This window comes from Polistes canadensis, unplaced genomic scaffold (genome assembly GCF_001313835.1).
Source record: "Polistes canadensis isolate GaletaPanama2010 unplaced genomic scaffold, ASM131383v1 scaffold_75, whole genome shotgun sequence".
In the NCBI taxonomy this organism is placed as follows: domain Eukaryota; kingdom Metazoa; phylum Arthropoda; class Insecta; order Hymenoptera; family Vespidae; genus Polistes; species Polistes canadensis.
The window spans coordinates 339,156-354,698 of record NW_014569622.1 but is presented as its reverse complement, the minus strand read 5'-3'; the positions used below and the strand labels follow the sequence as shown (position 1 = coordinate 354,698).

At 28.7% G+C, this 15,543-nt stretch overlaps 1 protein-coding gene across 2 annotated transcripts; it reads right to left on the bottom strand.

The window, feature by feature from the left end:
• Window positions 1-1,561: 1,561 nt before the first annotated feature.
• Window positions 1,562-14,927, bottom strand: LOC106786513 (RNA-binding protein squid). Of its 2 annotated transcripts, XM_014747981.1 has the most exons (10): window positions 14,511-14,927; window positions 9,424-9,459; window positions 9,089-9,129; window positions 8,713-8,840; window positions 8,316-8,459; window positions 8,089-8,220; window positions 7,734-8,001; window positions 4,179-4,250; window positions 2,425-2,537; window positions 1,562-2,048 (listed from the first exon to the last, which is right to left on the bottom strand). In XM_014747981.1, exons 1-9 carry the CDS (start codon window positions 14,636-14,638, stop codon window positions 2,473-2,475), a joined length of 1,014 nt encoding a protein of 337 aa, XP_014603467.1. In that variant the 5' UTR covers window positions 14,639-14,927; the 3' UTR covers window positions 1,562-2,048; window positions 2,425-2,472. The 2 variants fall into 2 exon arrangements, with proteins under 2 accessions (XP_014603467.1, XP_014603468.1); XM_014747982.1 differs by lacking the exon at window positions 4,179-4,250.
• Window positions 14,928-15,543: the final 616 nt, after the last annotated feature.

Sequence of the window (15,543 nt, the reverse complement as noted above, 5' to 3'; positions counted from 1 at the left end):
TCTATGAAACAAAATACTGAAAGCTTGATTTAAAAATATTATTAGTGCATCTCCTTCCTTTCTTTTCTTCTCTTCTTTTTTTTTTTTTTTAAATTTATATATATATATATATATGCAATATAGCTGTGATAGAATATCCAGCAAATACTCGTTTTGTTTTTTCTATATATACTTATTATTTCTTTTTCTTTCTGTGTAATTAGATTGATCAAATCTTCCTTCTCAGTCTTATATTTAAATTTAATAATGATAATAATCTTGTGTACATATACTGTTTTGTTTTATTTAGTTAGTCAGTTTTCTTCTTTTCTTTTTTTAAAATAAAAAATAATTATATAGGACCTGGTCAATACAAGTACACACATAACCGTATGCAAGATATATTATGTACACAAAATGAATTTATTTTATCCTATTTAATCTTACCGATAAGGAAGCAATAATCTTTTTACTTCATCTCATTTCTATCACGTTGTTTCTAGTTATAAATTGTTCTGCATTTCACAATGGTTTTTTCATTTTCTTTCATTAGTTGTTGAAACATTCACGCGTAAAAAGTACATTGCCTGCTTACTTTACTACCGCAAGTTTTCAATTTATCCACCCTCTTGTTTACCCTTCTTCCCTACGTCACTTGCTCCGTTTCACTTCATTTACCATTCATATGAACTTTAATTACAGACAAAATTAAAATAATCTTATATCGTTAAAAATGTGGACAAAAGTGGTTTAGAGTTTTTCATTATCTTCATCTTTTTTCTCAAAACACACTGTTCTTAACGAGTGGAGTGAACTTGTATTACTTCTTGTTTTATTAATTACTCTCTACATATTTTTTATTTTAAATTATTATTAATATTATTATTAATATTCCCCTTATTATTATCAATCTTTCATCTATTGCTTTCCCATTTGCACAAGGTGAAGAAAAGAAATTAATGATTGTAAAGACATATAATTGTAATTTACGTTATAAAATATTAAGTCGTGTGGATATAAAAGGCGTGTGTTCTTTTTCGTTTACATTAACGTATTCATTGTATTTTTTTTTCGGGTCAAATGTATACACGCACACATATGTATAAATATATAGATATATATATATATATATATGTTATTGAAAACTACACTCGTATTAATTGTGCCCATTTTTCTTTTATTTTCTTTGAAACAATTTCGTTAGCTATATTTAAAAAAAAATGCAGACGTGCTTTTTTTTTTTTTTTTTTTTTTTTTTTTTTTTTTTAAGTTAAACGTAAATATAAGATCTCTTGTACACACACACGCCTCACACAGCATTGAATATATATATACATATATATATATATATATATACACATACACGTGTTGTATACAAATGCACCCACACATATATTTATATATATATGTATGTATGTATATATATATACATACATATATGTAATAATAATTATATATTCCTATGAAAAGTTAATACTACCTATTATTAATTAAATGTAAGATACTTAGAGATAAATTAAAAATAAAAAGAAAAAAAAAATATGGAGATAAGTCAATGAGAGTTAATGAGAGAAAAATAGTCTTTTTTTGTTAAGTTTTTAAACTATAATAAGATATATAATAAGTTTTTAGTTGACTGCTATTTCGTACAAAGGGGTAAACGAGAGATGGAAGCAAAACTTATGTACATACATATACGCATTTAAAGAAATATATACATGTGTATATGTATATACATTATGTATTTTCATTTTTTACTTTTTTCTTATTTCTTTCTTATTTCGTTTTTTTATCTGTGAATATTTTCTTACGTTCTTGCGAAAACGTTGTTGTTTTTACTCTAAAATTTCCACAATGCTATTAATTAATATTATTAATATTTTATGTTTAAACGCAACATGATCAACTATTTTACTGTTATTTCCTTTTTTTTGTTTAATTGTGTGCATCTCGGTGATTGAATTTATTTTGCGGCAGTTGTTGTCTGCGTTGTTGTTGTTGATGATGTGGTTGTTTATTAATGGAATGATGATGATCTGACGATTTACGATGAATTTTATGTAGCAAACCTAGAAAAACAGAAGAACAAACAATTGTTAATTGCAAATCTTTTTCTTTCTCTTATATTATAAATTCTCGAAATAAAAATATATAATTATTAAACTGTTCTTCAATCGTTTAGGTCATTTAGGAAGCTCGAATTATTGCACTTACACCTCATATTGATTTATTATTATTTTTTTAATAAACAAGGATCAAAGTGATCACAGTTATATGAAAATTTTTTTAAATAAAAATACAGCAGAGAAAAATTTAAGGAATGGAAAATATAAAAGAACATAATAGTACAAAAAGAAACTGATAGTCACAAACAAAGGATGATCACAGTTAACACATACAATTATAATATGATCACTATGAATTTTTTTGAATGAATTAACTTACCTGTGTTTGCAATGAATATAACATTGCAGTTGCAAGTAAAGATTTCCATTAATAAGGTTGGTGCCTTTGATTTTGGCGACCTCCCCTCTGCTTGCCGCCATAGCCTGAGCCTCCTGAAACAATCCCATAGGACGCGTTAGTCAAATAAACTTACTTAACTAACTAACTAATTAACTACTACTACTATTACTACTACTACTGCTACTACTAATATTAATAATAATCCTTCCCAAACTTTTTTTATTTAGATTAAAATATTATTAATATAAAAATAGAATGAACTATAATATATATGTGAAAGAAAAGATATTTAGCATATAGATTATTCCACACGCACACTTTTATAATAGAAAATAATGTAAAAATAATAACGAGAAGATATAATAATAATAATATTAATAATAATAATATTAATAATAATAATATTAATAATAATAATAATAATAAATAGAGAATCTATATAGAGGCTACAGGCTAAGGTAGTAAGCTGCAGGCTGCGTGTTCCATTTTATAATTCTTCCTGTGTCCTATACATTTCTGGAAAGTTTTTCATTAGCTGAAATATTTTTTTTATGAAAAGCTTTCAATGCTTTTCAAAAATATTTTACTTAAATATATATATCGGTATTATGTACATTAGATATCGTTAACAACGATTTCGACGATTTTCTTATCATCCTTTTCGTTGTTTTATTTAAAAAAAAAACTTTAACAAATATGAATTACCAGAAATGTTTAAGGCTAAGGAAAATTAACATGAAATTAAATCAAAGGACGTGTAGATGAAATTGTGATAAGCAGAGAATCAATCTCTTTCCTTTTTTTATGATACTTTTAAAGAGTTATACGTCGTAGTTGATATAATATATATATATTCTTTTTACCAAGATTAAAAATTTAAGCATGAGACAGGAAAAATATTAAATTATAGATCAAATTATAACGATATCAATAACTCTTTGCAAGCATTATAATTAACAAATATTAGTGACAATACATCCAAAGGTGAATCATTCAATACCGAAGATGAGATAACGTTATGATTAAATATATATATATATATATAAAGCTGATATGGTTAACAAAATTAATCGATTAGTATTCCTAAACATGACTGTTATTTTCGTGAATGAAAAATGATTTAAGCGATATTAATATTTTTTTTTTTGGGAAGCAATATGGTTAAGAATTATAATATTTGATTGTACGATCAACAGTAAAAATAATTAAGACAGGGAGATATTTAAACAAACAATATTATCAATACATTATTTTCAGATGATTGATGATATAAAAATGTATTACTTTTCTCACACATTCATACATACGTATATACATGCATTCAAGTGTGGAATTATTATATATACACATATCTTTTTAATCTTATGCATAAGACGCATAGATATGTTTATATATAAAATCAAGAAGAACAAAAATAGATATAAATAAATAAACAAAATAAATTATAAATAAAAGGAGGAAAATATACAGATAGGGAATAGACATGGGAGAATTGAATGAAAATGAATTGATACAGGGGAGAGATAATATTATTACTTCCTTATGAGGGGTTTATATGCATACAGAAAAAGTTAATATAAATAAATAAAAAAGAAATATATCTATATAATATAATAAAAAATGCGTATTTAAACCAATCAAATGATTTAAAAAAAAAAAAGAAAAAAAAAAAAAAATGAAATATGTCATGGGAAAATTACAAAACAATAGAGAGAAGGAACGCTAATGCGTACCTTTACCGCGTGCACCACCGCGCCCGCCACTGTAGCCACCATCGTAACTACCACCGCCATATCCATAGCCGTCTGCGTTTCATGGAACACACGGTATAAAGAGACAATGGGATCAGTATGGTAATAGTATACGCGTTAGAAAACACGTTTAATTAAAAAAAGCTTTTTTTTTTGTTAAAACGATAAAATTTACGTTAACTAATTATCTTTGATCTATTAATTAACAAGATTAATCAACTTAAAGAGAATATTTTTAATCAAAAACCATTATTTATCTTATTATTTTTTTTTTCTTTTTTTTTCTTACTTTTTTCCTTCTGTTAAAACGAATTTCGTCTTTACTATGTATATATTTAATATATTTAATATATATATATCTACTTATATATCTTAATATTTAAGATCTTATTCTTAAGTTCGTGTTATGCTTATTTGAAACAAAAACTAATATTACATCTTCCAAAGGGTTTTTTTCTCATTCGTTTATGCACATCTCATGAAATTTTGTAAGTGCTGAGAGAGAGAGATTGCTGTTTAACTTTTTTTTGTCAAAATTATTATTTTTCGTATCGATCATTATTATTATTATTATTATTATTATTATTATTATTATTATTACTATTATTTTATTTTGAATTGTATGAACAACTATGGATAATAGTTTTTGCATGCACGAACTGATTAACAAACAACTATTATTGCAAAAATGAATTTTCATTATTTGTAGTACCAAATATGTTCGCCACTGTCATTAAGGATGATGATAATAATAATAATAATAATAATAATAAAAGGATATATGTATATACGGATGGGAACGGATTTGTATGAAAGAGGGAGAGAAAAAAGGAGAGTGGAAGAAAAAGATTCTATTCAATTATGCGGCTATTTTTTTTTTTTTTTTTTTTTTTTAAATTTTTGTTGTTTGTTCTCGTTTGATAGAGGCCGAAATGTACGATCCAAAATTGTACAATTACTCGAATGAACTTTTTTCTTGGGGGGGAGAAGGGGGCACGATAGATAAAAATTATTGAATTCATTTTTCTTACGTGGATTCGATTTTTCTTCGGAAAAGTAAAATCTTTTAAGAGATACTGGATTACAATAATGAAAAAGAATAAAATAAAAAAAAAAATAAAATAAAATAAATATATGCGATAGATGAAAAGTCGAAGAATAGCAATATTGTTGAGATATGCTTGATGAATATCATTGTAAAGAATGATGATCATGAATTATGATTAATGAAAACATGATAGAAGCATGCATGAGATTCATACATACATATATATATTTATACTTATGTAAATAAATATATATACATATTTTGTTTTTCTTGCCAATATAGGATAAAAAGCAGGAACGGAAGGTTCAATATACTATTTTATACGACATATTTGTCCTGTACATTTTTGCTTTAATGTTCTCCAAATTTCAATTCATATATAATTATGTTACAGTGATTGCGTGCCTTTTGAGGTCAGCGAGTCTGTAGAATAATAAGAAGAAGAAGAATATATACTCATGAAAACCGAAAAAAATGGAAAAACTACAAATTTTATATTCCACTGATTCACTGACATCAATCAGTGAACGTATGAAATGTTACGTATCATTAAAATTTGCAAATTTATTTGTATTAAAACATTTTAAATAAGTTAATTTTTAATATTAAAACGTGCTTCTAAAATTTTTTTTTTTTACTTTATATTCGTTGTGTAAGTAAAAAAGTGATAATATTATTTAAGAAATATTAAAACAAAAAAGAATAAACACGAGCCGGTGTGTTATATGTATCAAATAATAAAATTCTAATCGTGCCACATTATTGATCTCTCTTCCCATTAAAAACTTATAATGAGAGTATGTTTAAAAAAGAAAATTCGTAATTGTTTTGAAAACTAGAGACTTCACACATTCACTGTTACATATATTATATGACATGTTCTTTAATTAATCGTTAATATTATAACCATTCGCACGTGTGTTATATATGTATATATGTTATGTGTGTGCGTGTGTGTTATATATATATATATATATATATATATATACGTATCTCTTTATGTACGTAACATGTGTGTATTTATGTATAATATGTTTTGTTTAAATCTGTGTAGTAAGTTATTCGTGTTAGTTTAATATTAACAAGGCATCAAAGAATATAACTTAGTAAATTGTTAACTTTAGTTGGTCATAGCTTCTTAAACAGCCAACCCTCTGGAAGTAGGCATTCGGATTATGTTCGCAAATCTCTACATTATATTACTACTATTTAATATATATGTATTATATTTATTATAGATAATGGATATTTATATCTATATATACATATGTAAAGAAGTATATTGTTACAGGATTTTTATCAATTAAAGCCAGAATAGCAGTGTGTATATATCACAACTACTATTATTTTAAATCTACCGTATTATATTTAGAGAATTTAAAGGAACATAATCCGAAAAAGACGGGTTATCATTTTCCTACATGTTTGAGCTGCTGGTTCATACAAACACACACAAGCGCGCGCACCATTTTTTTAATGCAAATAAAAAACCAATCACTGATATAGATATATGTATATATCACCGAGAGTAAGGAACTTGTACGTCTATGCGATAAATTTCTAATACTCGTGTGTGTAATATAATATTAATAATAAGAGAAAAAGGTATTTTTTGTTTTAGTTCAAACAAACAAATAAATAAACAAACAACCAACCAACCACAAACAATCAATCAATCGACCAATTAACCAACTAACCAACTAACTAACTAACCGACTAACCGACATTATAGATTTGATTTTATCTAACGGATTAGTCGCTGATCCGCCAGCAAACCAGCACTCACCCTGCAGCATCGGTTAGAATTAATATCACACATCGTATATAATATTTTTTTTGTTACGCATGATAAATACTATTTTAATACCAAACTTTTCAATATCTATCCGTCTGTATATAACGATACTACTAAATAGTAGTACACATATATGTATATATGTTTTGTTATGTTGGCAGACGATCTTCACATATTCAGCTTTAAATATTAGTAATTAAGCATTAAATATATGTATATTTTTGTCATGCCTCATCAAACCAACCATAACGATAATTATTAATAATATATTAAATTTATTTGTTTGTTCTTTTTCTTTCTCCTTTTCTCTCATTCTATCACACTCTCTCCCTCTCATTCAACCAAAAAAATAGAAGAGGAAAACTAAACAAAAAAGTGAAAACAAAAAAAAAACACAAACAATCCTTACATTCTAATTAAAAAGTCTGAACTATAATTGATTTTAATATAGGTAACTTCAGTGATAAGTGTTAAAAATATTATACGGTAAATATTAGCATAATCGTCTGCCGAATACACTGGGACGGTAACGATTGCTATTTTCTTTCTTTTGTTTATTTTCTTTTTAATTTTTAAAATTTTTGACTTTGACTTTTCTTTCGTTCAAGTAGAACTAACAAACACGTGTGTTTTTCACGTGATTTAAATTCTTTACTTTTTTTTTTTTTTTTTTAATAATAGTCAATAAAATTACCGTATCCACTATAGTCGTAGCCGCCATAGCCGCCGTACCCACCGCCATAATAATCATAGCCACCGCCATAACCGTCGTAGCCTCCACCATAGCCTCCTTGGCCGTATCCGCCACCATAACCGCCGCCATAACCGCCTTGACCCCAACCTCCTTGGCCTCCAAATCCACGACCTCTACCTCCACGGCCACCCCGGCCACCCCGACCACCTGCACCACCACGCATTCCACCCATGCCATCTGGTTTCGGAGTAGCTTTCTTAACGTCAACCTAAATCATCATTTCAATTTTGTCGTTATGTTACTACATTTTATTTATATGAATAAATAAAAAATGTCTCATCATTTTAATACAAACCTCTTTGCCATTAATAGTTTGTTTTGGTGTTTTTAATAGTTCATTTACAACTTGTTCAGACTCAAACGTAATGAAGCAAAATCCTTTACGTTGATTCTTTGTCTTATCAAAGGGCATCTCTACATCTACGATCTGTAAAATGATAAATGTATACACTTCGATTAGTATTAGTTGAGAAATATTATATTTTAGTTTTTATTTAAATTACACGTGAGATTACTACTTACAGTGCCAAATTGCGAGAAGAAATTTTTAATATCATCATCTGCTAATTCTGTTGGAAGACCTCCAACAAAAATTTTTCCATGCCTGGCTTTAGCTTTCTTCGGATCTACTTTTTTATTATTAATCACATGGTCACCGGAAATGATCTATTAAAAATATCAATTCTAAATTATAGGGTTGTGTAATAATCTATTATTAAAGAAACACTTTATAGATTTTAGATAAATTTCTTCAGAAGTAGAATATCGTCATGCACATTCAGTAGCAGAACTGGTACTTTAAATATCATCATAGAATTTATATGTATATATATATATATATAAAAAAAAAGAAAATATTTTCAGATATTATTGACAATTATGATAAATAGAAAAAAATCCTCAAACAATTCTCAATTACCTTATCTAAGGATTCAGCTTTAGCAAATACAATAAACGCGAATCCGCGTGATCGTCCCGTATTTGGATCAGTTTTAACATTGATGCTTTCAATATCACCGTAAGCACCGAAATGATCTCGAAGTTCCTCTAAAAAGATATAGAATACAATTAAATAATTAAATTCTAAAGCATTCAAATTTTGTTCTCCATGTAATATTGAAATAAAAATATTTAATATGTGCTAAAAGCTCAGAAACAAAGTGTTCTCATCTGACTATTGTCATCTGAAGGTGTCCTAAGGTTAAAATGTGTACATCATTGCTTAAAAGCACTTTTTCTTTTTTCTTTTTTAAAAATTATTTGATTACTTCTTTCAATAAAATATTAGTACTCACTGTCCGTTGTTTCCCAACTCAGTCCACCAACAAACAATTTCCTGTTAAAAAGATAAAAATAAATAATAAATTAAAATTATCAGACGCGAGCATGTAAAACCTATACTCTACGAACAAATTAATTTAATTTAGTAGCAATCACAACCGACTATCATTTAGATATGTAACTTTGAAGTTAAATATATTTCTTTTTTTTTTTTTTTTTTTTTTTAATTGTTCAAAATTTAACTACATCGTGTGTTTAGAAAATATTAAAATGAAAAGAAAAAAAGAATTAAAATGAAAAAAAAAGAGAGAGAGAGAGAGAAAAGAAAATAATACAAAATAAAATATACCTATCGTTTAGAGAATCCTGGTTACCTCCGGCCGACCTGTAAACCAATCGAATAAATATATTTTAATAAGAGTTTAATAAATTATCCTTTAGAAATATATTTAAATATTAAGGATTAAAGGGCGAAGCAAAAAATTTGTTTAATTTTGTTACGAACTATCCATTTATATGTATATGTATGTATATATATTTCAAAAAGGAGTTTAGACTTGACCCCTGGAAAAATTAGAATCATTTGTTAAAATTATTTTAAATTTAATATTGATAATACACAAGAGAGAGAGAGAGAAACGTAAAAGACCAGTTGTCATTTGGAAAAGGGGTTCTGGATAAAAGCTCTCAAGTATTTGGTGAGGAACTTTATTTAGCGGATGTAAGTAATTTATTAATTAAATATGCTTCATATAATTATATGTAATGTATATATATATATATAATTACGTTTACGTTTATATATATCATTTACAAGACTTAATATGATGTTAAGTTAAATAACACCGGTATTTTTTATACTGCCTACCATGAGAATGAGTTGGAAAAAATATAACTTTTGTATCAACAAAAATATCAGTAATAGATAGTTTCTTTCTTATTTTTCTTTAAAAGATACAAAAATTAATTATCAATATAAAATGTTCATACCATTCCTAAAATAAATTTTCATCGTATAGGCAACTTTACCATATATTCTATGAAATAACAAATGTGCATTTTATAATATATATCCTCAGTACGTGAAACAAAAGAATTGTAACAACCAACCATGTGATGACAGCTCTGTATATACACCATAAAAAGAAATCATAATTTGAATTTTTAAACAAGAGTATATATATATATATGTTTCAAGAAATAATAATAATAAAAAAAATAGAAAAAAAAGAAGAGAGAATTGAAGGGAAAGAACTTGGAAAAAGTATGCGCATTGGAAAATTAACGTATTTAGAGATCAAAATACTTTTCATGACGTTTTTGCGAACCCAAGAGAGCTACACAATTAGAACTCCGGTTGAGATACTGCTGCTCCTAAAGGAAACAAGATTTAACTTTTCCAAGTTGAACTCTGACTGCTGATTGGCCCAAAGAATTGGCATATCGTAGATAGTACTGCAACTCTATTAAAAAGCTAAAAGAATATTGTTTTCACATTACAAGTTAATATGCCGGTCATTTTTCTTCGTATACTTTTTAAATCTTTATCATTTATCTTTTTTTCATTTAAGTTTAAACTTATATATGCACATATGATATTGGACATTGATATTTAATATATTATATGTATTATGATAATATTATATTGTTTCTTTGTTTATATAGTCATCGGCAAAATATCTATTATTGTTTCAAGTCCTGATATACTTTTTCGTTTTTTTATAGATATAGATATTTATATATATATATATATATATATCTATTTATATAAAAAATATATATAAATTTATATATATATTCAAATTATTAGCTGCAATATGATATCAGTTTTTTTTTCTTTGTGGTTATAGTTGTCTTTACTTAGATAATGATCTTTCATATATCATCTAGGGCTGGTGATAAATACCGTAGGCACCAGTCACTCGCCGCTTATCAGTTGTCGGTCGGGTCACGGTTAGCCGGTTGCGAGCCGCCCGCCATAATCGCACTGGGTCGTTTGCCACCTGCAGACCAAGCCACATAAACGGAGTTAATGGCATTTTTTTCATTTGTTTATCGATTCCTAAAATTGTGCTTTATCACGCCCAAACAGGATTGACATCATATCAGAATTTACTCTACGCGTGTTCCAGCAGGCAAGTGTGTCTGTGCGAGACTTATTGATCTGACGCAATTGACTCGACTTCCAGTGCTTGTGTAGTGACGAAACATGACGGACTTGAACTTGACGTTGACTTCTCACAAAATTCAGACTCAAAAGTCATTCATAAGTCTTCACGGTTTGGTTCTCAGATCCCAGGAAATCGTACATTATTGTCAATCGTTAACAATTGACTAACCAGAATTCTGCTGCAATGAATGTATGAGGAAGATTCTCGGCTGTCCAAAAACGTATTTAAAAGTTAACACTCTATAAAAACATTACAATCATTATTTGCGTTTACAAACTTGAATCATCAATAATAGAATCACAAATTTTCTTTATTAGAATTATCACAGAACTATAATAGAGAATTAATTAAGTAGGTAGGAGAGCAGAAATAAGGAGTTTACACAAAGTTATAAAAAATTTTTAAATAAACTTATACCTCGCAACAACAGCACAATAAAAAAATTTACAACTAAGACTTATCATCATTACGCATTATATTTACCTTATATATCTTATTGTCTCATCATGCATTATACTTTACTTCGACTTTGAAATTGACTAATAAGAAAAACAAAACAGTGGAGTAACGGCTTTCGGTCATTGATTTTCTTCGCGTTCTACATTGAGTTCTCATCCCTGAACACCTACCGCATGGGTAAGAGAAAGTATACCTTCAAATTTATAAACCAGAAATTTATCACCCTCAAAATACCATAAAATATTTATGCAGTCTCAAAAACAGAATTATCTATTACTGAATGCTACTTTAAAATTTGTAGGTTACATTCGCTTTCCCAAATGAACTTTTATACATCTCTACATTTAATCTAATAATGCTTACCCATTTTTTTTTTTTTTTTCTCAAAAAACATACCCCAAACTATGAGCAAGAGTTTGCGATAATCCAAGGCTGTAAGGATGGTAAAAGAAAAAAAAGAGAAAAAAAGAGAAAAAGAGAAAAAACAAGGAGTCGATTCCTTAGTATCAAGAAGTCCAAAATGCTGCGACAAAAGTAAAGGATCAAAAAAAAAACGGCATCAAAATGTAAGAACACAAAAGAAAAGTAATAATATTTACATAGATCAAGAATCCGACAAAAAATCGTTACACATCAGACTAATTACAGACGAATCCGGTGTGACTTAAATCATCCAGCTCGAGTTCTCGTTACGCTGAAAAAGGGAGTAAAGGCAACAAAGGTGCTGCTACGTAGCTAACTGAGAGATAAAGAGCAAAAGAGAGACAAATTCTTATGATATACATAAATTTGATTGATAAAATTAAATTAATATCTCTCAAAAGACAGGAAATACAACAGCATCCTTGATTAATCTATTTTCAATAAATAAGAGAAAATTTGATGTTTCATTTCTTTTATACACTTACTCTTTTGAATCGATAATAATTATATATAGACAAATATATATATTACTCTCGAATCGATAAACATGAATGTAGTAAATTGACTAGTAAAAGAGATGGAGATGAAAAAAATCTAAAGAAATGTTCTTTTTTTATTGGAACGAAACTCAATGTAAAACGCGATAAAATACGCAAAGGATATGCCCAAGCGTGTTGTAAATGAGAAAAGAAAAATAATTTGATATATATTGAATGTATGTATATATAGAATTAATAAGTATAACCCAAAGCCCGCCATTTTATATGCCTGTTCCACGCTAACGAACGAAGGAATGGAGGAACGTGAATAGAGGAACGACGCGTGGGCGCGTCCCTCTGAAAACCTACGGCCGGCATCTCCACTTGTTTTCTTTTCAGAATCACCATGTATATATATATTAAAATATGAAAATACTTGGAATCCGTTGGGAAAAAAGAAAGTTACCAAATGTTTAATCATAGTAACGTCACGCTGGTAGTACAATTGCAAAAATTGTGACCGCTCATTCTCCGTCTGATGTCGTTGGATTACTTTTTTATTTTTTGTAACACCGTAAAGGGAAAAGCTGCCGCGTCCGCCATTTTGTCATACGCGATTGTACCAAATGAAAGCAAGTCTCGACGCGATAATAGATGTAATAATCTATATAAAATATATATATATATATATATATATATATATATATATATTTTATATAGATTATTACATCTATTATCGCGTCGAGACTTGCTTTCATTTGGTACAATCGCGTATGACAAAATGGCGGACGCGGCAGCTTTTCCCTTTACGGTGTTACAAAAAATAAAAAAGTAATCCAACGACATCAGACGGAGAATGAGCGGTCACAATTTTTGCAATTGTACTACCAGCGTGACGTTACTATGATTAAACATTTGGTAACTTTCTTTTTTCCCAACGGATTCCAAGTATTTTCATATTTTAATATATATATACATGGTGATTCTGAAAAGAAAACAAGTGGAGATGCCGGCCGTAGGTTTTCAGAGGGACGCGCCCACGCGTCGTTCCTCTATTCACGTTCCTCCATTCCTTCGTTCGTTAGCGTGGAACAGGCATATAAAATGGCGGGCTTTGGGTTATACTTATTAATTCTATATATACATACATTCAATATATATCAAATTATTTTTCTTTTCTCATTTACAACACGCTTGGGCATATCCTTTGCGTATTTTATCGCGTTTTACATTGAGTTTCGTTCCAATAAAAAAAGAACATTTCTTTAGATTTTTTTCATCTCCATCTCTTTTACTAGTCAATTTACTACATTCATGTTTATCGATTCGAGAGTAATATATATATTTGTCTATATATAATTATTATCGATTCAAAAGAGTAAGTGTATAAAAGAAATGAAACATCAAATTTTCTCTTATTTATTGAAAATAGATTAATCAAGGATGCTGTTGTATTTCCTGTCTTTTGAGAGATATTAATTTAATTTTATCAATCAAATTTATGTATATCATAAGAATTTGTCTCTCTTTTGCTCTTTATCTCTCAGTTAGCTACGTAGCAGCACCTTTGTTGCCTTTACTCCCTTTTTCAGCGTAACGAGAACTCGAGCTGGATGATTTAAGTCACACCGGATTCGTCTGTAATTAGTCTGATGTGTAACGATTTTTTGTCGGATTCTTGATCTATGTAAATATTATTACTTTTCTTTTGTGTTCTTACATTTTGATGCCGTTTTTTTTTNTATATATATATATATATATGTATAATTGACCACACGAGTAAAAAACGTTAAAAAAATTACGTGCGTCAGAACGAATAATAATAATTTATTTAAACGCGTCTCGCAATCCAAGTTGGAAAGCAATCTTGGGAGAGAATATAAAAGATCGAGAAGAAAATTTACCTGTCTTCCTGCGACTCCTGGTTGTTTTCAGCGGCGTCCCCGCCGCCACCATTTTCCGCTTCACCGTTCTGCTCAAAGTTTTGATCAGCGATATCTTCGCTGAAGTCATTATTCTCTTGATCAGCCATATTTTAACGCGAATGAATTTAATCGAAGGTTATGCGTTTTATCAAAAAGAGAAACAAAAGTTCGATAGAAAGATATAAATTAACACTATAAAGAAAACACGTTATCTACAATTTAAGGGAGGAGAGAAAAAAAGTCCGAGTGTTCCGACTAAAACGTTTACGAACTGCACGAGCTATTACACTTTGTAAGATATGAACAGCTCGTCTTACAGTGTTCTCTGAAAGAGAGAGTGGCTCTAACATCCGTACGGCTCGGAAGCTTCTACGCAATGCATCACGGGATGCCCATCTCCTAGCTGCTACGCTGACCAACCAATCGCGTTGTTCCTATTCAGTGCCGTCTTCGGTGGTCCTCGTCCCCCGATTGGATCGCCGGTAAATTCTACGATCTATGCCGGCTAAAAAACAAATCATTATCGATCAATATCAACTCTAATAATAATATATAACGTATTAGTAACATATACTAAGCTTAGATATTACGATACAACAGTATTATCCTATTGAAACATATTTGTATTTGTTAATTGTTTCTTACGAAACGAAAGAAAAAAAGGACAATAAAGAAAAAGCAAGGTAGGTTTATAGAAGAAAATACATATTTTAGTGTATATACTCGAATAATTGAATGTACGAGATATCGAGAAGATAAATTATTCGTATCTAATGAAATATTAAAATCTACGAGAGTAATAGAAACCAAGTAAAACCAAAAATTTTAACAATCTATTGAAGCCTCATGGCATCATAAGCGTTGACGCCTAATATTCCATGATTAATACGTTCCTGAAGTTTCGATCAATGTGAGAAATTGTGAAACGGAAGAGAGAGACGTCGGGCGGCGGATGTGGCGGCATTTCGTTCCCGGGATGAATCGGCTTCGATATGAGAGTAAACGTACGGAA